This window comes from Hoplias malabaricus, chromosome X2 (genome assembly GCF_029633855.1).
Source record: "Hoplias malabaricus isolate fHopMal1 chromosome X2, fHopMal1.hap1, whole genome shotgun sequence".
Taxonomy (NCBI): Eukaryota; Metazoa; Chordata; class Actinopteri; order Characiformes; family Erythrinidae; genus Hoplias; species Hoplias malabaricus.
The window spans coordinates 34,557,055-34,582,869 of NC_089819.1; the positions used below are offsets into that span (position 1 = coordinate 34,557,055).

The 25,815-nt window shown below is 38.7% G+C and overlaps 1 protein-coding gene across 2 annotated transcripts in view; it reads right to left on the reverse strand.

The window, feature by feature from the left end:
* Positions 1-4,620: 4,620 nt before the first annotated feature.
* LOC136676651 (lysosomal acid phosphatase-like) overlaps positions 4,621-25,815 on the reverse strand; it is a 34,706-nt gene continuing 13,511 nt past the window's right edge. Inside the window, exons 6-12 of one of the 2 annotated variants that reach the window (XR_010796309.1) lie at positions 16,853-16,942; positions 13,673-13,805; positions 11,934-12,022; positions 11,439-11,542; positions 10,715-10,893; positions 5,284-5,545; positions 4,621-5,157 (exon numbers count right to left, since the gene is read on the reverse strand). Coding sequence is in view for 1 of the 2 variants with exons in the window: in XM_066653792.1 (XP_066509889.1) it covers positions 5,409-5,545; positions 10,715-10,893; positions 11,439-11,542; positions 11,934-12,022; positions 13,673-13,805; positions 16,853-16,942 (732 nt within the window). In the remaining variant the exon portion in view is untranslated. Of the gene's footprint in view, positions 5,546-10,714; positions 10,894-11,438; positions 11,543-11,933; positions 12,023-13,672; positions 13,806-16,852; positions 16,943-25,815 lie in introns of both variants that reach the window. The other variant, XM_066653792.1, reaches the window with a different exon arrangement.

Genomic DNA, 25,815 nt, shown 5'->3' on the forward strand with positions numbered 1-25,815 from the left:
AGCACTTTAGCATTAGTGTAAATGGCAGACATCGAAATTTGTGCTAAGTTAAGCCGTATCTATGCTTCGTCTCCCCACATTCACTCGCCTACTCTCCGTTATTCCACCCAGCCCCCACCTCCCGTCATACAGCCAGTGCCTGTGTTACTCCTCCAGCCAGGCGTTTATTACTGTTACTACTGTATTTCTTTTTTATTTTTAGTAACGCTACATGTATTTTTTTACTAATTTGAGAGTTTTGTAAACATATATCAGTGCAAAAAGTGTGACTTTCGGGGTGGGCTGGAAAAAATAATGCTTTTGGCATTATTTTAAATGGGGAAAATTTACTCGAGAAATGAACTTTTCTACTTACGAACCAAGTCATGGAATGGATCAAGTTCGTAATTAGAGGTTCCACTGTATTCTGCAAAGTGCAAAACAGCAGCATTCAATTGTAGTGATTAAAACAACCACAACTGTCAACAAACATTTAACTGATTTAACATTTTCTTCAACTATTTTTTGGAAGGCAGACTGGCATTCAGGAAAACCAAGTGTCTCAGCTTTGTTTGTTGTTCTCTGATTGGTTGAATGACAAGCCTTAGAAAAAAATGGCTCGGTCTTAGACAGGAACCGGCTCTCATCGTTCACTTACAAGAGCCAGCTCTTTGAACCGGTTTGTTCGCGACCGACACATCACTACTTGGACCCCTATTAAGAAGAAAAAACAGCAGTAGGGTTCTACACACGGTGTGCTTGAACCCTAAAAACCCCTAGAAAAACAAGTGTTCTATGCACTGCGTGCTTGAACCCTAATAATGATTAAGAATTATAGTTTTATTTTCCTTGTCAGGGCTGCTTTGAGCAGCATAAGAAGGCGTGGCAGCATTGACAGGAGGCTCAAAACATTCTTCAGAAAAAAAGAGAGGCCGAAGCCAAACTTCTCTGGGCAAACAAACCTGACAAACTACACCAGGCTAAAGAAGACATCACTGAAGTCAACTCAGCCACACAACTGTTACATAACCCTGTACCTAGTACAGACTTATTCCTGTTGAATAGTAGATTTTGGTCTCAGCTGTTTGTGCTGCTGTTATATCTATCAATTTCAGTTTAAAGAGAATGCTGTCCACATACCTAAGCTACTCATTTGCCCCTTCTTTTTCCTGTATGTACAATGGAAGTCTAAAGTAGGTTATTGTGAAAGATTTTGAATGAATCAGCTCCACTCTAAGGAAGGAAGTGCACAGGTTTGAGGTATGACCAGCAAAGTATTGCACCAATATTACATGTTGGCCAGAATACACAGACATAGACATGTACAGACAGCAAACTTGGAGTGTAGAGGTACTTTGTGTGGATCTCTAGGTAAGATTTGGTATTCTGGGCTCCCCCTAAAGTTGCAGATTGTAATTTATCTTTACAGCCCTGCTCTGAAATCAAGTTAAAGAGGGGAGGGAGGTGGGGTGGTTTCCTACCCTTTTCCCAACGTTACATAGTGCAGTTTCTGCAGTGTTGAGCCCAGAGTAGCAAGGACAGAAGCTCTGTTCCTAACTATTAAAGGTCAGTGAAGCACCTCAATTATTTTGAAGCTATAGTGTTCCTTTAATAAATACCCCTTATTAGTACATCGTCAGTCAGTGTGGCATGTGTATCAAAAGGGTTACATTTTGAGAAACCCAGAAATTTCTCAATTTGTTACATATTCTAAACATCTATGTTGACAATCTTTATCAGCTCAATAGATCAAAACACATAAACCTAAGCAGATAGACAAAGCACTTATTGATCACAAAGGAAAATGTTCAGCACTTAGCAAAAATCACAAGCAGTTAATATTCACACAATAAGGTATTAAAAATATACAGGAGGAAAAAAAATGGTAACTTCACTCTCCCCGGGATATAGTAATACTGAAACAAATGTACAGACTGAAGACTTTCACACATGCATGATAACCCAGAAGTGTTCAGTTGACCTGAAGGAGCTGTGTGTGAATGCCACATGAAACACCTGCCACATTCATCCCAAACATTACCTGGATTATGTCCTGCTTTTTCTTGAAAATCCCATTATCTTGTTTATATAGCATTCCATATAATTACACAATAAGTACTTTAACCTAGCTAAAGGTTTTTGTAGGAAATTTCAATTCGGAAGAAGTGCTAAGAAACCTACTCTGGAACTGACTGGCTAAAACCAGAAGGGGCTGGTTTCTCATAGGTTATTTTCCAGCTGTAAGTACTTCAGAAGCTGCTTCAGAAAGTAAATGTGCTTTGATTTAGTGATTTCCACCTTCATAAACATGGTATAGGTATGCTCTCTGCTGTGCAACAGCTTCTACTTATAAAAACATCAGAATGTAATTCTGGACATGTATGGAAGTTTAAGTGAAATAAAGTTTTAAAGTTTGTCCTCAGGACTGAGAGCTGATCATGCTCTTTGACAGTAAGTAAATAGTACATTCAGTGTGGAATGCTCTTGTTTGGATATGCACATGTGGAAAAAAAAACCTGATTAAAAAAAGACATTTTGCTTTAATTCTGTTCCCAAGATTCACTGTAGTTTTGAAGAAAATAGTAAATATTAATGTTCTTGTACATCTGTGAGAATCTCACTGATTTGTTCAGGCCCAGTTCTGAGATGAGAGTTTTTTACTTCAGAGTATGAACTATGAATCAAATAATGAATTCTTCAGGCTCCTTTTTTGTAATTACAGTTTAACATCCCCTAAATCAACTTTTCACTCATCACTTTTAAGTGGCCACAAGCCACAGGCACCCTGCTTGCTTTGGTGTGAAAATTTGTAATATGTAGTTTCTTTTATTTTCTCCATCAAGGGTGCTCATGAGCAAGTCTGCATCCGACTGAGCACTGAAGATAGGGTGAAAAGCCCTTCGTCTTACCTATTATACTTTATAAAGGGGGCATTAACAATGCACAGCACTGTCCTCCTCCCTCAATGCACAGCTGAGGTGCCCTTGACAAAGGCACCTAAGCTCCAACTGCTACTTGGGTGCAGGGAATGGCTGCCCACCGCTTCATGTGTGTCCGCTCACTGCCCCTATTGCACTACTGCATGTTTATGAGTGATTGGTTAATTGCAGAATATGTTTCATTTTATGTGGTACAGGGTTAGTCAAATGCAGCACTCCAGCAAGTAATGGATGAGGGGCCTATATCCGGAACATGGCTGCTTCCATATTGGGTCAAGGGCAAGTTTTTCCAATGGGATGATGGTCATGTAGCAAATCAAAGAAATAAAATGGTGTTCTGCGACTTTTGACTCACACTGTACAAAGATGAAACATGCATGTTATTTATAATTTCTGTGTAATACCATAGTTTATTTACAGTACTTCAGGTTTTGTTCGAAACACTTCCAATTTCATATATGTGTGAGGATTTTCAGGACTCCAGTCCAAGATAGTGTGTGCAGAAAACTGGGTAATTATATGTAACATTTATTTGATGTGTTTTATGAATGGTTTTTTTGTACATAATTCAAGAAATTTTATATTTTAAATCGTTTTATGTTATGATTTTTTCCACCTCAGGAATCTATGGTGATGAAACTGTATCCCATGACATTCATCAGTTGAATATTTGAGCCAGCTGGGTGAAAATGTTGACTTGAATATGCTATGTTCTGATCTTAAGTCTTTAATATCCTGGCATGTCTGTGTTTAAAACAAACAAATAAATACTTATTGATTAAAAGTAATTTTACACATGACTTGTGTCATTATTTGTGGTGCAGATAGATGGTTGTATCCTAACAGATTATTTAGCTTCTATTGGAAAGGCTGAACATTACATGCTGTAACATTGCTGTGGGGATATGTTGGCATTCAGTGAATAGTGGTATTGGATGATTAGTTCTAGATCACAAAATAAATGAAAGCAAAGAGAAACTTGGCATGCCTAGTTTTGCCGGACAGCCATCAGACATATAGCCATTGTCATAAACATGCTCCTGGAATTACAAATACAGGAAAGCCCAAAATACATACCCTTGTCATTGGTCTGGAGAAGTTTTGGTGCTTCACATCAATGTCTTCTTTTACATGTGGTTTTTATATTGTGATTGTGTTGTACAGAAAATATAGAGGGCTGGGCTAATAAATGCAGAAATAGCACAAAGCACAAAGTTTTGTTCATAACACTGGCATCTAAGATTTTCTTGTTCATTCATTCATTGTCGATAACCGCTTACCCAGTTCAGGGTCACGGTAGGTCTGGAGCCTACCTGGAATCATTGGGTGCAAGTTAGAACACATCCTATTATCAAAGCACCTCCTGGATCCAAGGCAGAGGCCTGAGATAGTGATAGTTTTTTAATTTCATTATCAACTTCACCTTATTGGCAGATGGGGCAGCTGTGACAAAAGACCAACTCAAAGCCAGGCCTCAATGAGGTGTTGAGCCAGGTGTTGACACTTCCTTGCCCACAAGAAGGGTATTAAAAATAGTGGTTTTCTGAGATGGTCAGTCGTGCCTGGACGCAGGGCGACTCGGAATTAATGCTTGTTTGGAAAGCCTTAATTTGTCAAATAAAGAATGGAACCATTTTTTTTTAACATGAAACCTATGAAATCTTGAAAAGTCTGTGAAATTTTTTAAAGAAGTTTTATTGTTTTTTAATTAGACAGATAACTGAGTCAGTTGTTTAAGGTTTTTTGACCTGACATATCCCAAATAATGTGAATAGTTATTTAAAAGACAGGGGTGTTTTAATCTATATTTTCCCCTCCACTTGCCAGTTTTCTACAGATCAAATTAGAATCCATTAATGCAGAACTTGGTGCCTACTATGAGCATGACACACTCCATTTGTTCACTTCACAAAAGTGGTAGGTGTTGTGTGTGTCAGTCAGGTTTTCAATATTAATCACTAATATTTTTAAATTTATATATAAAAAAATCTGTTTCATTGGACCATCAAAAAGGATTTATAATTCATTGATTAGCATCAAAACATCAGAGAAAAAACACCATAAAAATTCATTATCCATTAGAAAGATATGCTGAGTAGGGGTAAAAAGGCAATTTGATTGAAGAAATAAGCTTTGGTCTTAGCAAGTTACACACAGGTAAAAGAAAGACAGGAATGATGGCGCTGATGGTGGGTCTTCTCAGCCTTTCAAACATGGTCATTCTGAGCTCCTTGTGGGCCTACATCAGCGAGGTAAAGAAATCAAGAGACTGAAAGCCTTCAAATATATTACTTGGAAGCAAGATATTATTCTAGGGACTATAATAGTCACAGTTTTCACACTAGAATAAATTAGATATTTGTACCAGGAACAGTCTTTAAATTCAGTTGGTGGTGGCTAGCAGCTGCTGGTGTGAGTACATGGCTCTGTGGCTCAAAGGTCCTCCTCACTCTCCCAAGTTTCCTCTTTGTGGAGAGGCTTGTATGATTGTCAGGAGTGGTCTTCACTCTGGCTGAGAACATGGCTGTAGCCGATCGTTGGCTCATTTTGACGACACAGCACTATGAACAAAAGCATGACCAGGAGCAGGAGCACACATCCACACACAGCAAGCCCAATGATAATGTCTGGAAACACAGGGGAAGAAATTTAAGCATCTTGTCAGTAAGTTTGCTTATTATCAGCTGAGTATTGGATATGTGTACCTACTATGAATAATTACAATCTGTGTAATTCTGTATTATAGGATTGCTGAAATGAAATTGCTGCTATACCTAATCACCTGTATCATTCTCCTGACTGCCAGAGTTATCAGTATTTATCTATCTGCTGTGAAGACAATACACAATTTATGTGCAATATCTACAATTTCTAAGCAATTACTAGTACAATATATGTTCAGAAACAACCACAGTAACACATCTACCTTGCATTACTACAATGACTCTGTGCTCTTCTTATCCACAACCTCTGACTAGACCTTTCAGCTGTTTCTGATAATTCAATCAGTGTTTTTGGCCCCTGACTTGGCTACAAATCCCCTAACACCTATTTATCCTGCCACCCATGTTCCCTCACCTCAGAGGCCAAGTCCACGTACCTTTCGAATGCTTCATCTACTGCATCTTCAAACGGAATTGTTAACTCTATGAAGTAAACTGTCTGTGTTACAGCACCATGTCTGGCCTCAGTGTGGTTAATGCAATGCTTTCTGGGACCTGCAGTTTTTTTATTTTTTAAACCTATGTCCACCAGCAATTTCCAATCTCGTGCTTCACGCCATCAACCAATACTTATAGCCTGTGCACACTCTTGAACATGTTCCCTGTCATGCACAAACCTATCCATTTTATTGCTACCTTCAATCAATATATTAACCTCTAGGCGTTTGCTGTCCAACAAACATGCTTAAACCCTTAGCACCTGATTATGTCTCCATACTGACCCTGTGACAAACTAACCTTACAAGCTAATAGAATATGTTTCAGCGTGCCAGCTCCTGTACATAATCTACAACTAGATTATGGACCATCTAAAAGATGGTCCTCATTCTAAATACCTTTGCTACATGGTTTATGGCCTAAAATCCAAATGAACAGGTAATCAGAGACTTCCCAAAACAGCTCTTTCATTCTCCACAGTAGAATCAACCATGTGACTCAACATCCCCACACACTTGTGGGCAACCATACTTAAACATTAACTTTTAAAACACAGGCTGTCCATCACTCCACAGGTCAGACCCAAGATCAGCAGATGGCCCTGTTTAGTAACTCAGCTGACCTCTATCTCAACTCTTATTTTAACCTAAAGTTCCAGAGATTTCTATATCAAAAATCTTTTTTCCCTTTCTTAGCATTGGACAAACTCCTTCATAAATCAACAGGACCTTATGTGACAATAAGACAGATACCATACACGATAGTCAAGATATTTGGTTAATCACCAAGTGAATTGTTCTGAGAAGTTAAGCATTTCATAGGGGATACCTGAAAAACCAGCATAGACCAACAGTGGACAGTCTGGAAAACAATACTTCACAGAACCTTTCTCCTTGGGGGGCTCTATATATACAATATATTTATATATTCATGTGTTTATATGTACTGGTATATGGTCTATCCACCATTATTATTATAACAAAATGAGTAAATTGAATTCATGTTGGGCTCTGAACCTGAATCACATGTTAAGTCGAATGTTAAAATCAGAGCCCTTTCACTGTATTAACAAATCTCTGTGTTGAGATCGCTGCCTATGGACTGTGGCCAATCACGTGTCCTCTATGTTCAATAACCAATCAGAACACCAGGTTCTTCCCATGAGGGTGGAGCTATGACTGTCCCATAAGGTCCAAAAGCGCCAACTCTGAAGAGGACTCAGTCTCTCTCATGCTCGCTCTGAATCTAAAAGGAAGGTAGAAGGAAGGAAAGTGAGCTCAAGAGAAAGATAGAAACTGTGAGAGTTATAGAAGGAAACACTGGGAACCGAAGAGGATGCTCTTACCGATTCCGTGATATAAATTTAACAATTTAGCCATAGTAAGCTCCATACATTTTAAGAAAAATAACTCCTTTAAAATCAGTTGCAACGTATTGTATTTCTTTGTTTGTTTTCTTTTATTGCCCAGCAAAGCATTTTCACTAAGGCTGGTTAAGGCATGTCAAACTTATTTCTTGGCCAGAATAAGTCATCACATCTGAGATTATTCAGTGTATCAAATAGGGATTACCAGACTCGACATTGATTCTAAAGCTAGTCAAAGGCCACCTGTTAGCTCCAGTCTATTCTCCCAGCCAGAACTACTACATCATTTGCTCATCTGGAGTCAGAAACGTCGACTTTGCCCGCACATGGAAAGCAACAGAACTGCACCGTGGAAACGACTGACCTGACAGCCTAGAACTGCGAGTTCTGGCCTTTAACAGCACCATGGGCATGACCTTTTGTGTATCACAGCGAGTCCCAGTCTAAATTATCCTTCTCAACAGAAGCAGATAGGGCAGAGTCCAATGGCTCAGTGAGATCAAATGAGTAATAAGCGTTTGATCTATTTTTGAGAGTCGATGCCTTAGTTCCTTTGATAAAATGTCCATTTTAGTTATAGGTAACTCACCTTATAGTTAGATCATATTTAGGCAAACATATCCCATATCACTTGCATATTGTTCTTATTAGGATTCATACCAGGGTTTTCATGTGTTTTAACTTAGTCTAAGAGGTTTTAATAAGTGTACTGTGATGATAAGTGATTATTGTTTATTCCAATATATAATCCTTTATGATTTGAAATTATATTGTGTGTGGGTAAAGTTTATTCATAAAGGATTCTCATTTAAATTCCCCAGAAACCGCTGGGTGCAAGCCACAATAGTCATCAGGGTTGTCATGTCATTCATGTATGTCCAAATTGGAGGGAGCCGAATACCGTCATGCATCCTTTCACCGTCTATGACCCACTTAGAGGCCCTAATAATTACCTCCATTGCCATTGTAAATGCTAATGGTGAAATCGTACATCCAGCTATTATAAATATTTCTAATAATTCCCATGATGTAACAAATTCCCCTGCACAAAACAAAACTGAAATATGCTTTAACTAGCCTAGTAACCTTGTCTGGCATCTGAAAGAACTCAAAAACTGTCCAAATAAGTTTGTGTGGTATTGAGCCAAAAGCATTAGCTAGATCTAAGAAAACAACATCTACCCTCTTTCTTTGCTGTCTGAATCTGATGCCAGATCATGCTGCTATGCTCCAAATGTCCTGCAAAGCAAGAAACCCCTGCCTTTTGTACTGATGTATTAATTCATTTATTTTCTTTCACATAAGCAACAAGCACAGTGCTATTACACTAAAGAAAATCTTACCCTCCACATTAAAAAAAAACGTATAGGCTGGAACTGTTCTAAACCCACAGCATCTTTCTCCTTAGGGATAAGGATAGCACCTACTCTCTTCCACTCTTTTGGAATGATCCTTTCTTCCATACTATGACCATCAACCTCCACAAAAATTTCAAGATCTCAGGTGCATACTTGTACACCTGAAACGGAACACCATTAGACCTTGGAGAAGAACCTGTCTTTGCATGATGCACCACATGTTGAACCTCACTCTATTTTGGTGGGATAACCTCCATTTGCCACTCTAATTCACCTAGTGGTGGGATATTTTGTGGTAATTCTAGCTCCTCTGCTTTATCCTTATCACTATACACACCATTGAAATGCTCCTCTAATTCCCCCTTTCCAACTTTTAAACTCCTAGATTTCTCCTTACCAATAAGGTCTTCACAAAATAAGGATCCCTAAAGAAGGGTGCCCTAGCATGTTACTTCATTTTACTTCTTTTCCTCAAGTTCTCTGCTCTTCTAAACACTGCCAGCCTACCCTTAAGCTATTTCTGTAGTGCCTTAATACCGTCTCTTTTATCTTACTCTACTCGCCTCCACTACCTTCTAAGAGCCAATAACTTCTGTATTAGTTTATTTATTTATGCTTGTTCTCTTGACTTCATTATGTCTGGTCCCCTCTCCTTTTTCTGCAACCTACCAAACCTTGCCATTGCATATTTATAAATAACTTTACCCAAACTATTAAATTTCCTCTCTGTTGATCGCTTCAAACCAGCCAATATACTTTTCAAATCATCAAAAACCTATTCTAGAGAATTTAATGCAGTTAATGTTTATTTTCTGAATTAAACATATTGGGGCAAAACAAAAGGGTTTATATTTTGTCCTGCCATATTCAATACAGCTGTTGCAGCTTGTTGCAATAGCTCTGGCTCACATTTTAATATTTCTTACATTTTTAGTACTTTTTCCCCTTTCTTTTTAAGTATTTGTTTTGACAGTTTGTTTACTACACTGTGTCTTGCACTGTATGAACATTGGGCTTGTGGAGTTTGCTCTGGCCCTCGTGTTAATATTTCTTTGTTTATGGCTGTGTCCGGAGATATCTTTTGGAGTCATGGACACATTGCTTACACCAGGGACCAGCTTTTAGCTCTCCGGGACACAGTGGTGCTGCAGCCTAGGAGACCCAACATGCCAAGGGAGCTGAGGGAGGAGGAGACAGGCACGTCGTGCCAGAAGAAACGTTACACATAGATTCTCCCATCTGTCATTATGGGGAATGTAAGATCTTTCTCAAATAAAAGGGATGAACTGGCGGTGCCAGACACGCTCGTCTCTCTAGATGGCTTCCACCTCATACAGGTGAACAGGACAAAGGAGAGCGGTAAGAGGTAAGGAGGTGGACTTGCAGTATTTGGGTATGATAAATGGGGCAACTCTAATCATATCACAATTAAAGAGCAAATCTTCTGTAAGGAGAACCGTTAGAATGAGACCTCCCCATTTACTGAGGGATTTCTCGCAAGTTATTGCGATAGCATCATAGATGCCCCGCTCTGCTAATGCTGACACTGCCTGTGATGCCCTACTCTCTGCTGTGTGCAGGTTGCAGACAACAACCACAGGCACTCCTTCTTATCTCTGGGGACTTCAACCATGCTTCTCCATCCTCCAATTAGCTTCATCCAGTATGTAACCTGCCACACCAGAGACAATAAAATATTGGACCTGTTTTATGCCAATACAAAGAAGGCATATTCCTCACTACCCCTCCTTCCTCTACGAAGATCAGATCACAACCTGGTTCATCTTCTGCCTGTGAACACACCCCTTGTACAGAGGCAACCTGCTGTCTCTCACTCAATGAAGAAACCTTATATGCATAGGGATGCACAAAAGGCTTTCATGCATAAATAGCAGAGACTTGTTTTTGTACCTGTTTCATTGGACGGTGAATTCACCTCACATTCCTTGTCCCAGTCTGTTGGAATTACTGAGTGTGTGAGTCTGATAAAATCCTGCAGAGGACAACTTTGGGTACAACCTGGTAATGTTAAACGGTATGGCTCAGCCACATTACTGTCATTATGGTAGAACATCTCGACTGCGAATGAACTAAAAAAGAAAAGCATGGACAGAGAGAGAGAGAGAGAGAGAGAGAGAGAGAGATTTATGCTATTAAATTGAAATTAACACAAAAACACATTTATAATTTACAATACAAATATTTTTGCAAATATATTATACTTCCATAAATAAGAATTAAATATTGTCTAAAAAGGCACCATATATTATTCAAAGGTTTGCATATACATTTTAGTGTTACTGGTCAATAATAAACCATACTAATGTATCCATTGACAAGCAGATTCATGAATGAAGCACTGAACAGTATTTTAGGGCCAATGTGATAACAAAAATCACAGAGGTCAGACATTTTGAGACAGGAATTAAAGGATGAATGCATGGTTCTTGCCTTGAAAACAAATTTCTCAAGATTCCCTAAACCTCTTGATTAAGCTGTGCAAAGCATACCATTTTGTATTTGCATAATTTTTGTGAGTGAATGCATGACAGAGCCATAGAGTCTAACATATCAAACACTGTATTACAGCTGTAGTGTGTGTGTGTGTGTTCAGAGAACAGGAATTTGTCATTACTTGTTGTACTGATGAAGTTCAAATATGTGGCAGGAAGCATAAGGGGGTTGCAATCCGTTAAACACATGTAATGCTTCCTGAAGGGCTACAATAGTTGTGTCATGCTGAAAAAGAAACAAACAAATATCATAATGAAAATACTTTTTGTACTAGTGAAATTTAAATATGTGGCAGGAAGCATAAGGGGCTTGCAATTCGTTAAACATATGTAACTTTTCCTGAAGAGCTACAGAGGTTGTGTCATGCTGAAAAAGAAACACACATTATTCATTATGAAAACATTATGTTATGTTATGAAAACATAATATTATGGCAAAAACACATTGCCAGGCAGCTTTAAGATGTTACACTTAATGCAATTCTAATACTGCTGTGCTTTTCCATCAAGAAACATTGCACATTGAGTTTGGGCCTAATTCCAGTGGTCTATCTTCTGGGGGGATTTGGTGAACTGTGCTGGGAAATGTGCTTCATTTACCGCTGCTATTGACTTACCGCTGAATACATTATCAACTTCAACTGCCCACCAGAGACTAAAGTTGCAGCAGCTGAGATATTCTTAATAATCTGATCCAGCAAGAGACCTGAGAGATAGATAGATAGATAGATAGATAGAGAGAGAGAGAGAGAGAGAGAGTGTGTCAGAGTCATTGACCATTTGTCAGCTACTGCCGCCCCTTCCAGGGTGTTCCTACCTTGCCCCGAGTGCTTCTGGGTAGGCTCCAGACCCACCGCGACAGTGAACTGGATAATCAGTTACAGACAATGAATGAAGAAATTAATTCATTGTCAATTACACACACACACACACACACACATATATATATATATATATATATATATATATATATATATATATATATATATATATAATCTATTTTTTCGAATAATAGTTGCAGTCTTGCTGCAAAACAGTCTTGCATTAATACATTTCATCTGGTCATTGGTCACTGTCCTGGTGATTACTGAAGGAGAAATGAAGAGTACATTGTTATGGTTAGATCGATCCAGTGCGGAGTGAGCTGTAGTGTTTCATGTTTTTTTTTAAAATTAGCATGCAACAACAAGTGTCCTGTTTTTATTTGGTTATGTCACAAACTGAGTGAATGTAGGCAGACAAGTAAAGGGCGAATCATGTCTGTATTCTCCTGTATTCTGTAGACTGTATTCTTTGGAGGTTAGTAAAAGTTTTGAAACTTTAAAGCATGCATTGAATGTCAGTAAAAATAGGAATAAAACAAAAAATTAGTGAGCAAAAACTGACTGGCAGCCTCATTGAACATCCCAAGAAGAGTTAAATGTGCACACAATTATCATCATCTTCATCATCTTTTCCGCTTATCCATTTCAGGGTCGTGGTTGCAACAGTTCGAGCAAAGAAGCTTCATCTCTGTCCCCCGCAACTTCCACCAGCTCCTTCTGGGGAATCCCCAGACGTTATGCAGACAGTCTGTATAAACAGGACAAGTGTGAAATGTAGGGCTCTGGAATTCAATCTAGTGCAAATAATTATTCTACTTGTCATTGTCAGGTGTCATTATGTGTAAATGACAGCTATGAGCTTCTAGTGCTCAGCCGAAAAGATGATGAACGCCATTTACTTCAACACTTCCATACACTCGCTTAATAATCCATATGTACACAGTGTGATAAACACTGAACTGATATCTTTTGTCTTTATGGACTAAATAAGGTAATTTTACATCATGTGCAGTGACTGCAGCCATTAGTACCAGGGCTCGAACATTATATGAGCTTTTACGAAGCCCTAAGTGAATTAATTGTTTGTGCACTCAAATTAATTGAATCTTGTGAAAGAATTGTAAATATTTATTTTTTTTTACCTACTTCCCGTCCAGGGCTCCGTAATAAACCCTTGTGGAGTGTACAAAACCACATTGCTCTCTTGCTTTCTTTTTGTACTCTCACTTATTACATTTGCCTTTCTAAACCTGATAAATGGACAATGTTTTAACTTTGTAACTACATCTTTGTTTAAGTGTACATTAGTAGATTATGGACTCGAAAGTGTCCGTAGGTGTGAGTGTGTGAGTGAATGTGTGTGTGTCTGTGTTGCCCTGTGGAGGACTGGCGTCCCCTCCAGGGTGTATTCCTGCCTTGCGCCCGATTATTCCAGGTAGGCTCTGGACCCCCCGCGACCCTAAATTGGATAAGCGGTTACAGATAATGGATGGATGGATGGATAGTAGATTATGAAAATGCTCAAGTCTGACCTCCCTGCAACCGACTTTTCTCCTCTCGCTTATAGGTGCCAAACATGATTTGAAAGCCAAAGTTCTTCAGAATCTGCAGTGTATTCATAACTTCTGGAGTCACCCAGTCTGGGGGAGTCATGCCATGCTTCTCCTAATGAGGGAAGAAAAAAGGAAAAGTAACTAATATCCATAATATACACTGTAATCAGTAAGTCAGATAAATTCAGAATTTGAGGCAGTCCCCATGCAGGATGTTGTTTGGTATATTGTAAAACAGCTGTAACTAACTTTAATTTGTTTACCAGTAAATAACTGTATTACTCTTAAAAATACATAAAACTTTAAATAAAATAACTTGTACCTGTATTTTATTGAATATGACCTGTACATAAATATTGCTAATGAATTCACCGCACATATATGTATTGGCCAAACCTATTAATATTGTAGATCAATGTCACTGCAGACTTTAAAATTAAAAATTAAATAAAAATTAAATTAAATGTTTTAATTCTCTTGCAGTGCTGCCCCTTCCCACATGAATGTGTGAAATGTGACACTGATCACCACATCCACAATCAGACAGGAACACTTCTGTTTTTAGGATTCTGTTTTTATGACATGGGCATACATGTGACTAAAAACTTCTGTAAACAAAGAGCTAATTCCTCTCTCAACTAGACCTGTCAGATTATTTGAGCTAACCGGGATGATTGGCACTGACCACAATCATATATTTTATTTCAATCCCAACAAACTAAATATCAATTACATGTACTTCTAAACAAATGGTGAGACAAATGAGTAAGGAGATTTATGCTGTGCATTATCTCCTGCTTATATTTCTGTCTGCAGCATTTTTATTATTATTTATTTTTTTATACACTTCATCTATCAGAGTATGTGCCTTATTTAAGCAACTGTAAGTATAAAAGTACCCTCTGTGGCACATTGCGACAAGGTAGCACAACTCGTCAGAACAGTCGGATTTGCTATTAAATGGTAAAAGATGCCAGTACCACAAACCTGAGAAATCATCTGCGGATCCACCACCTCATTTTGCTGAACTTGGGAAGACAACGGCATCAACAGATTCTACCCGGCAGCTGGCTATTCCGGAGGCTCTTGGGTGAGTATCTTAGGCTACATTCACACAACAGGTAAAAGTATACTAAATCTGATTTCATGACCAAATCAGATTATTTGTTCTGCTCTGTTCACACTCTCTATATAATATGACCTATATCTAAAATCAGTCTGAACAGATCACGCTCCTAAACTGACCCGCACACACAAAAAACAATGCTTCAGGCGCTGACCAGAAGGAAATGTCAGATTTTTTAAATGAAGGAAAGGGACTGGACTAGTGTTTTACTGCAGCACTGTGTCACAAAACCTCCCCTTTATTTTTTCCAAATGAGTTCTATGTTAAAAATTGTGTATTAATTAAAGACTCTTTAAAATATAAAAACGTGAACTGATTTTTCTTTCACCCCAAGGGCAAATTTCCCAGGTCTCTCACGAACATGAGTCTCAAAAGAGAAGACGACTAGCACCGACATAATGAGTTTAATATTATGAGCCACATAATGAGCCACATTTATAAAGCTTCATACCAACATCCATCCATCCATTATCTGTAACCGCTTATCCAATTTAGGGTCGCGGGGGGTCCAGAGCCTACCTGGAATCATCGGGCGCAAGGCGGGAATACACCCTGGAGGGGACGCCAGTCCTTCACAGGGCAACACAGACACACACACATTCACTCACACCTACGGACACTTTCGAGTCGCCAATCCACCTGCAACATGTGTTTTTGGACCAGAGGAAACCCACGCGGACACGGGGAGAACACACCAACTCCTCACAGACAGTCACCCGGAGCTGGAATCGAACCCACAACCTCCAGGCCCCTGGAGCTGTGTGACTGCGACACTACCTGCTGCGCCACCGAGCCGGTGTTGTTTTATTAAAAAAAAAAAAAACACCATTATGCAAATTTCCTCATGAGACACAGGAACCTGGTTTTAGGAGTTTCACAGGTTTTTCCTTTCCCAATATTTTTACAAAATGGAATTCCTTTGACCTGGTCATTTCCACCCCCTAAAGACCTCAAATTAAAAATGAAAAAAAAAATGCTTTGGACAGTAGTCCGGAGATTATTCTCAGGAGCCGAAATGACGTAAAAGTCTCATGAATTCCAACCTGGCCTTTCGAGTCGAATTTCATTGACATGGATCATATGAAAGTGGGCCAAATCTGATTTGAAATGTCAGATTCAAAGCGATTTGTGCTGTTCACACATCCACATGAACGACACATCCAAGTCACATATGTCTGGGCCTCTTGGCCTGCTGTGTGAACGTAGCCTTAGAATTCTTGCCCAGAATATGCCAAGCCAGTAAACAACAGATGTTTAAGAGATAGTACATTTGATTTGATTTTTTGCTTATTTTGAGAATGTGCAAATATCATTTTCAAGCATACAATTTTAATTTAAAGACAGGACAAGGGGCAAATATCCTTATATAAATATCCATATCTTTATAAATAAACTGGCGTTCTTTACCATAATAGTGTGTTGTACATTGTTATGCTATCATTAAGCATACAGGCCTATTAAAATACTGGGGGTGTAAAAACAGACAATTAAATCATTAATCGCAATTACTTGTATGACAAATAATCATCAGTTAAAATGTCATGATCGTGACAGCTCTACCTCAACTTTATGATTGCTTCTGCTTGTCTATCTGTTAAAACTTTCATCAAGCAAGGTGATCATCTCAGCTCATCTCAGAAATAAACCTGGATACAGACTGGGGTGGACATTAGGACATTTTATTGTTGTGGTCAAAAATGACATATAATTAGATAAACTGAGATAAATCTGAGGACATCATGAGTAGAGAGTACCAAGATTCTCCAATATCAATGACAATACTACATAACACTACCAGCCTTTCCAAAATTAGCAGTATATGCAAAGGTATAAGGACTAGACCAAATACAATAAGCCTTTTTAATGATATTTCTTTATTACCAGCATTGTTGCTATCTAAGTATAAACTTAATATTCATTTGGCCAAGTTTAGGATTGCTGTAGTACAAGAAAACTATTTAGACAGTTATCCATAGGCTTTATTTTTTATATTTTTATTGGCAACACGTGATATTTTGACAAGTGAAACTCACCTCACAGAATAGTGTATCATGGATACTCCATATCGAATCAATAGAGGTCGACTCCTCACCGGTCTTATTCCGCACCATCGCCAGGAATTCCTGAGCAAAAAGAAAATGTTAAATATTGCACACTGCAATCTCACAATCTCACACAAACATATTATCAGATGTTCAGCCCCTGAAGGCTTTAGAACATGTATGGGGCTAACAATTCAGTTCCTTAAACTCAAAACTTCCTAAGAACAATAAAAATAGATGTTGGTTACAGTAATGTGCAAAAGTTAAAAACTAAATTTATTGTATTTAAATACTGTACATATTACTACACATATTCAATATAAAACAGATAAACAGACAGAAGCTTCAATTATTTGCAATCTACAGAATGATATTAGCAATATTAACATTGAGGTAACTCTTTTTTCTAGTACCTTACAATTGTTCCACAATTTCTTATCATTTGCTGTCAATTCTGGAAACATCTCAGGTTGGTGTCTCTAGCTTTGAAGATGTCCACTCAATTAGGGATGCATATTTTATCAACAAATAAAACATGGCTACACTACTTCAACCCAATAAGGCGAATTCACCACAAATCACAAACAGAACAGTCTTGCGCAAGACACTGCCAACATCTAAGAATCCTCAGAATCAGTTTTATTGGTTGAGTATGTTGACAAACACAAGGAATTTGTTTCCAGCGTCTGGTACTCTATGAAATATATAACTTACAGCAAAACACACAAGATAAAATATACACAGTATATACAATAAACAGACTATAGGACAGATAATGTAAACATTTTTACATCTCAGATAATAAAAGATAAGTGACTTAAAATAAGAGTGTGACAGTGCAAGTTACCAGTCATAATTAATCTCATTATCCATCCATCCATTATCTGTAACCGCTTATCCAATTTAGGGTCGCGGGCGGTCCAGAGCCTACCTGGAATCATCGGGCGCAAGGCATTAATCTCATTAATCTCTCTCAATTAATAATCTCAGTTAACACCTTAATTTCCTTCAAACGCACATTATTGAAGGTCATGAAAGGGAATGATTGCCAGTTAGCCCATCTATGAAACTTTGATAATTTGTCTTAGGTTTTACAGCTATTGTTATCCAAATAAACAACTTTTCTACACAATACAAATGTTCTGTGTTTATGTGTTGCATTTGCTCATAAAGGTCAAGTGTAAATCCAGGTCCAAGAACTCACCTCTTAATCTTGGGAAATTACATATTCATACTTCAATAAAGTTGTGTGTTTTACCTGATCAGTGGATTAAACACTACTTAATAACAAATTAATAATTAATGACTAAGTAATTAACTCATTCCGCTACTAAATGTATGCTTTTAACGCTACAGAGACTACACCTTCTCTCACACCTCTCAAGATTTAAGATTACTGTTAGCTTAACTATTGAGGGAAGCTTTTGTTTTGTTTGTTTGCTTGTTTTGCCTCACCATGACTTCAAAAGGCCAAAATGCTCATAAATACGATAAAGTCTACTGGAAACCTATTAATTATAGAAACAGCATATTAGTTAAGGGTGACTGAAAATCCTCAGTTGACCGAGTCAGATTTTGAAAAGGTAATTGGCAGCATAGTAAATAAGCACATTAATGAGCAAAAGAGCAGTCAGTACTTTTTAATCTAAAGGCTTTTCTGCAGACACAGAATGGAATATTGAGGAATGTAGATCAGCTTCAGGATATGGTATCAAACATGACTCTGTTAAAGAGTGCCTTCATGTCACTAAGCAGTACCTGAAGTACAAACTGAATTCCATAGAACACAAACTAGGAGAATCTGAGATGACCTCAGAACTAGCTAATGAGTGTAAAAGCATAAACAAGCTGCTATTAATGCCCAGAAAACCTGTGAAAAAACGCCAGAGACCACTGAAAGCCCTTAACCTGCAACATGCTAAATGTAAAAGTCAGTTTTGTCCTTCACCAATAGGCCATCTACAAAAGAAGTCTTGTTATTCAGATTTAAATCCTCCAGCAACAGCCAGACTGTATCCACAACTGGCTGAAACCAGCATGGGTGAAGAGACTGATTATTCTGATGACAGTGACCATTAATCTTCTGAGGAGGACTCTGAGCATGGGCCAAGAGCTAGCCATAGTAAAGCGATTGTCACAAGGAAAGCTCAAATGAGGCCAGTGACAATCACATCCTCTAAGGTACTTCACAAGAGAGGTGAAGTTAACCAAATCAGGCTAGAAATTGGCCATGTTCCTTTAGATCCAGCAACCCTGGACAACATGTCCAAGGAGTTTAAACCTCCAAAGCATTTGGGTCTTGAATTTATAGATCTCATGCAGAAAAAAGAATGCTGTACACTCTGCACCCAAATGATGCTGTGGTCGTAGCAAGCCAAATTTACAGACAGCAGACATCTTGCTAAAAATGTGTTGGATTGTTTGGGTGACAAAGGACAGAATTTTGAAAAAGGCTGGAAAGCTTTCAATGACTGGATTAGCCACAAATGCCGTAAAACTACGGATTGGGGCAAATAACTAAATGCAGGCAGAAAAGGGGAGAACCAGCAGCAGATTTCTGTGAAAGGTTTGAAATATTTGTCTTGTGTCACTCAGGTATACATGCATGAAATAGTGGCAACTTTGATGATACAACCGAAGGTCCTCATTTTAGACAGCTGGTTGAATCTTTGCAAACTGATTTTAGACAGGCCCTGGTGACATCACTTCCAAACTGGCATAATATTAAGTGGGGTAAAATTAAAAACAAATTCAACAAACTTCTATACATGTCCCCACAGAAAACATTTCTAACTCAGGTTCCAATCAGAAGTTGTCTAGCCAGAAGGAGTGCCATTACTGTCATACAAATTGTCATTTTTCAAGAGTCTGTAGCAAAAAGCAGGCAGATAACCCCAAAAAGGGTGCTGGAGTGAACATGAATCTGAATGGTTTTTCACAGAGCAACAGAGCAGAAGCTCCTTTTGAGGGAACTTCACATCAGGGAACTTCAACAACAGCTTAAGATCATCTGTGTTCTATAAGCTTTCCAGAATCTTTTCATTATTTGAGGGCACAGATGAAGAATTCACCATGTTTTTCAACAATATACTTCATGTTAATGATACCCTGATGATTGAGAATAAGAATTCCTGATACAGATGTAAGGGCACTTATTGATTTAATTTGCAAGCACATCCTTTCAGATATTTTGGGTTGATGTAATTACGAAAAGCTTTTTGAAGGACTTTGCATTTTAGGTCTAATATTAACAAACTATTGTTTTCTGAATACATTTTGATATATTTAAGGCTTTTTAGGCCTTGAAAATATTCTTACACTGATACTTCCAACACCACTATATGATCTGCTTAACTTGGGTAACGTGATATTATACTTCCTTAGAGTAACAAAGGCATTTGGAGCAAAGGTGGAACATTCGTTAAATAAAAAGCAGGGCTGAAGGTAGCCATGAAATCAAGGTAAAACAACATGAACTATGTTCATTAAATATGAATGTAAGAAAACATGGATACATTTCTTACTGTAAATGGATCAATTTTGCCCCAGAATTGAGTGCTAGGGATAGCTGTAGAGGGGGTGGGTGAAGCAAAGAGCCTCAGGTAAGATCCATTGTTTCTAGGCTTTGGTGGCCACCTGTGTTGGTAAAGATTTCAACATATTGTGTGTAACCATACCAGCCCCCTCTAAGTGAAAAATGGTGGGGCAGAGTATAACTTCATCAGAGATAAACTTCTCACCTGTGAACAGTTTACTCTGGAAGTATCTCTTTTGTGTTGGTTACAGATAACCCAGAGCCAGACAGTGTTCCTGCCTACACAGCATGGTCTGAATAAATTTCACACATCTGACCAAAACTACAGCAGCTGAAGAGCTGAGTGTCTAGTGTGTCACCCAGACTTTAGGATGATCACCCATCTGTTGACTTTCATCAAGCCTTTATGCATGCTTCTTGGACACTTCATGCCTGTATATGCCACTGTATATACACGGTCCATGAAAACATGACTGAAGCCAATTTTTCAAACATCTCAGAGATGGATTCTATATTCTTTAAGGATATGTCCATTGCTGAAGTCTGCTTCCAAAGTACCACTGTCATCTCCACATTATTAAGCGTATTAAGTTCAAAATTGTTCTGAATGCACCACAGCGCCAGCCGTTCAACTTACTGCTGATCTTCAGACTCATCTCCTTCTTTGAACAAATAAGATTGCTGTATTATTTTCTGTGAACTTCTGTCTATACACTAATAACTGCAGATCCAAGGATCCAGCTTTTAAAGTGCAGAAGAGCAGTGAAGAGAGAACACGCCTATGGGGCACATGGGTGCTGACTGTCTGTAAGTGAGCCTGTTGGGAAGCTGGTGATCCACTGAGAGATGGCGAGAGAAACTATTAGCAAGGGGACTTATTGGAGGAGAGAGTTTCAGGGACAATGGTGTTGAACGTCAAGCTGAAATCCACAAACAGGTTCCTTGTGTATGTCCCAGGGAAGTCAAAGTAATGCAGGACGTTATACAGTCTAATTCTGACAGTATTATTCAATGACCTGTTTGCCCAGTAGGAGTGGACCTCACAGGAACCGACTGAAGATCTATTTGTAGACTGGAGTCAACTGGTAACCAAGTAAACCAAGATAGAAGGGGGAGACACAATTTGGGCCCGGTGCCTTACTGGTCTTCTGTGTCTTAAGCCCCTTTCATATATGAACTTAGGAATATCAGGTCAAGAGATATTCTAGGGTTGTCCTTTCACACAGACAGCACACAGTGGGATCCTTCTCCACACTGATTGAGGATTGTTGGCTAAAAAACAGTTTTTCAATGTAGTGTCTCTTGGTAATTCTGATATCCCCCGTTAGTGTGCCCCTATCCTGTTTGTACAGGTAGGCATGTGCCTAGGCCTGACAAAGCTTAGCAGATTTTAGTTTCTGGCTGCATGTTAGTGTAAGGTGAATGAAGAAATGATCAGAGTGCCCCAAAATGATGGGGAAATGAGCAATGTGCATCTTCATGTGATGAGCAACAGTGTGGCAGCAGTCCAGTGTTATGTTATTGTTATCTCTGTTTTGACAATTAATATGGTGTCTATATTTTGGTAGGCCATAATTTAGTTTTGCACTGTTAAATTCTCCAAAGATTATGAAGTGTGGGTCCATGCAGTTTTATTCAATGCTGGTTGTTTGCTCATCCAAGGTTTGCAGTACCTCAAACAGGCTCGCATACGGTGGGATGTAAACAATGAGCCTGCAGAATGAGGAAAACTTCTGTGATTAATCAAATAGCTTGCAGGTCATGAAAAATGTCCAACAGTTTAGGATGTAGTATTTATTTAGAACTGTAATATATTTACACCAACATTCATATTCTAATTCATATACATTCTAATGTAGAAGCAAATTCTGTGTCGCCTGCCCCCCTCCTTAACTTACTTTAACTTTCAATGTAAGTCAGTGCAAACTAGTTTATTCTGTTGACTATGACTAATAAATTGCAAATATTATTGCAATGTTTTGTTTTTCTGTGTGTGCGTGCATGTGTATACACAAGTACAGGTTGGATCATTTATATGGATACACCTTAATAAAATGGGAATGGTTGGTGATATTAATTTGCTGTTTGTGGCACATTAGTATATGGGAGGGTGAAAACTTTTCAAGATGGGTGGTGACTATGGCAGCCATTTTGAAGTCAGCCATTTTGGATCCAACTTTTGATTTTTCAATGGGAAGAGGGTCATGTGACACATCAAACTTATTAAGAATTTCACAATTTCTTTTAACGTAACTTTATTCTTTCATGAGTTATTTACAAGTTTCTGCCCACTTATAAAATGTGTTCAAAGTGCTCCCCATTGTGTTGGATTGTCAATGCAACCCTCTTCTCCCACTCTTCACACACTGATAGCAACACTGCAGGAGGCTTCCAGTATACGTAGTTTCAGGTGCTGCACATCTCGTATCTTCACAGCCTAGACAATTGCCTTCAGATGACCCCAAAGATAAAAGTCTAAGGGGGTCAGATGGGGAGACCTTGGGGGCCATTCAACTGGCCCACGATGACCAATCCACTTTCCAGGAAACTGTTCATCTAGGAATGCTCGGACCTGACACCCATAATGTGGTGGTGCACCATCTTGTTGGAAAAACTCAGGGAACGTGCCAGCTTCCGTGCATAAAGAGGGAAACACATCATCATGTAGCAATTTCGCATATCCAGTGGCCATGAGATTTCCATTGATGAAGAATTGCCCCACTATCTTTGCACCCCATATACCACACCATACCATCAATTTTTTTTGTTCCTACAGTCTTGGAGTGATCTATCCAATGTGGGTTAGTGTCAGACCAATAGCGTTGGTTTTGTGTGTTAACTTCACTATTCACATAAAAGTATGCCTCATCACTGAACAAAATCTTCTGTTTAAACTGAGGGTCCTGTTCCAATTTTTGTTTTGCCCATTCTGCAAATTCTGTGCGCCGATCTGGGTCATCCTTTTTGAGGTGCTGCAGCAGCTGGAGTTTGTAAGGGTGCCATTTGTGAGTAGCTAATATCCGCCGAAGGGATGTTTGACTGATGCCACTCTCCAGTGACATGCGGCGAGTGCTACGCTGTGGGCTCTTGCTGAATGAAGCTAGGACAGCCACTGATGTTTCTTCATTAGTGTATTTTTATGCGTCCATATTCTGGCAAATCCAACACTGAACTTCCACAAAACTTGGCAAGCAATTTGTTAACTGTAGCATGGGAGATGGGTGGTCTTCTAGGGTGTCTTGCATTGAAATCTGCTGCAATGACCCGGTTACTGCGTTCACCAGACATCAACACAATTTCTATCCGCTCCTCACTTGTTAACCTCTGTGACATGTAAACAAAGAGTAACTTGTAAATATCTCATGAAAGAGTAATGTTAAAACCAAGCACACCATTGTTTTTCTTGTGAAATTCCCAATAAGTTTGATGTGCCACATGACCTTCTTCCCATTGAAGAAACAAAAGTTGGATCCAAAATGGCCGACTTCAAAATGCCCACCATGGTCACAACCCATCTTGAAAAATTTTTCCCCTCCCACATACTAATGTGCCACAAACAGGAAGTTATATCACTAACCATTCCCATTTTATTAAGGTGTATCCATATAAATGACCCACCCTGTATATTTAAAGTACAAGCTAATAATGTGCAAGGCTGTGTAATTGGCAAGGAAACATTATTACTTTTATACATCCTTTTACATCAATAATGTTGTTTGTTAACAGTAACAAGTATGGACTGGATCTAATTACTTTTGTTTTTCCACATATAAAGCAAGAGCAAAGTTTGGATTTATCTCTGAAAGATGAAAGGTTTAAAAGGAAAACTATGTAAGATTTTTTTTTTTTACTTATGACCTCCTCCTATACCAAATGTTCCTACCCTGCTTCAACAGTTACATAATGCAGTTTCTACAGTGCTGAGCCTGTAGTAGCAATGACAGTGCCTCTGTTCTTGAATATTTCAAAATAGGTTTTTTTTTTATATTATATATTTGTTTCTCATTTTCTTTGTGGAATACCTGCACAGGCATGCAAGGAAATACACACCTTTTTAATGTTTTTCATTAAAAACTAAGTCTCTAATTTACCCAGTACTTCACATTGTTGCACATTGCAGCAGGTAGTGTCGCAGTCACACAGCTCCAGGAGCCTGGAGGTTGTGGGTTCGATTCCCACTCCGGGTGACTGTCTGGGAGGAGTTGGTGTGTTCTCCCAGTGTCCGCGTTGGTTTCCTCCGGGTGCTCCGGTTTCCTCCCACAGTCCAAAAACACACGTTGGTAAGTGGACTGGCGACTCAAAAGTGTCCGTAGGTGTGAGTGAATGTGTGTGTGTCAGTGTTGCCCTGTGAAGGACTGGCGCCCCCTCCAGGGTGTATTCCTGCCTTGCGCCCAATGATTACAGGTAGGCTCTGGACCCACCGTGACCCTGAATTGGATAAGCGGTTACAGATAATGAATGAATGAAAATGAATAAGGACAAAGAGTATGCAGGGATAAAAAAATTGTTATTGTGAGCAGTTGACAGATAGGAACGCGAGTCTGAGACTTGGACCCGAGCCGCACTTAAGTCACTAAAACAGTGACTTCAGACTCAACTTGCGACCCATGAACAATTGTTGTTTAATATAATTTTTTGGATTTTCATAATGGATAACTTTGAAGAGGCAGTCTCCTTGACTGTTCAGTTCCACAAGCCGAACTCAAAGCAGCAGCGTGAGGCACAAGATCCTGTTTCTTATTCGTTTTTACTAGACGCGCCACGCTCAGTAATTTCCTGTATTAATCTACGTAGTCCAGTGTTTCCGATACATGTATTTTGCGGTGGCACCCCCCATTGTTTATTTACATCCTAATGGAGCGGCAGGAACTGCAATTACAAAAGCAGAGTGTTTTTATTTTGGAATGAGGAATACGGGAAGTGCAAAAATGACACCTACATTTACACACCTGACGAGCAAGCAAGAGAGGAAAGAAAGAAAGGTAGATTAATCAAGCTAAACGTGTCTTCAAGTGGTAGATAGGTTTACACTTGTAGACCTTTAGAATGTTACTTTCAGTTTGGCACATACTGCCTAATGAATGCAGCCTGTTTAGATTCCACTTATAAGCTTTAAAATAGCGCTGTCAAGGCTAATGTGTTCATTTTAACACATTAATTACATGACCACATTTGACCCCAACATTTATTTAGTAAATTAAGAGATTTTAATTCAGAAACCATCAAAACAGATAGAGAGATAATTATAATAAAGAAAAAAGATTCCTCTTTCTAGCTTGTCATGTATTCTACACTAACTTACACATGCATTTGTCTTATATCGCCCCATACAAAGACTTAATAGTATTTTAACTTGTAATTAATCACAGAATACACTCACAGAATCACAGACTTTCCCTATGATAGAGCCATGGAGCTC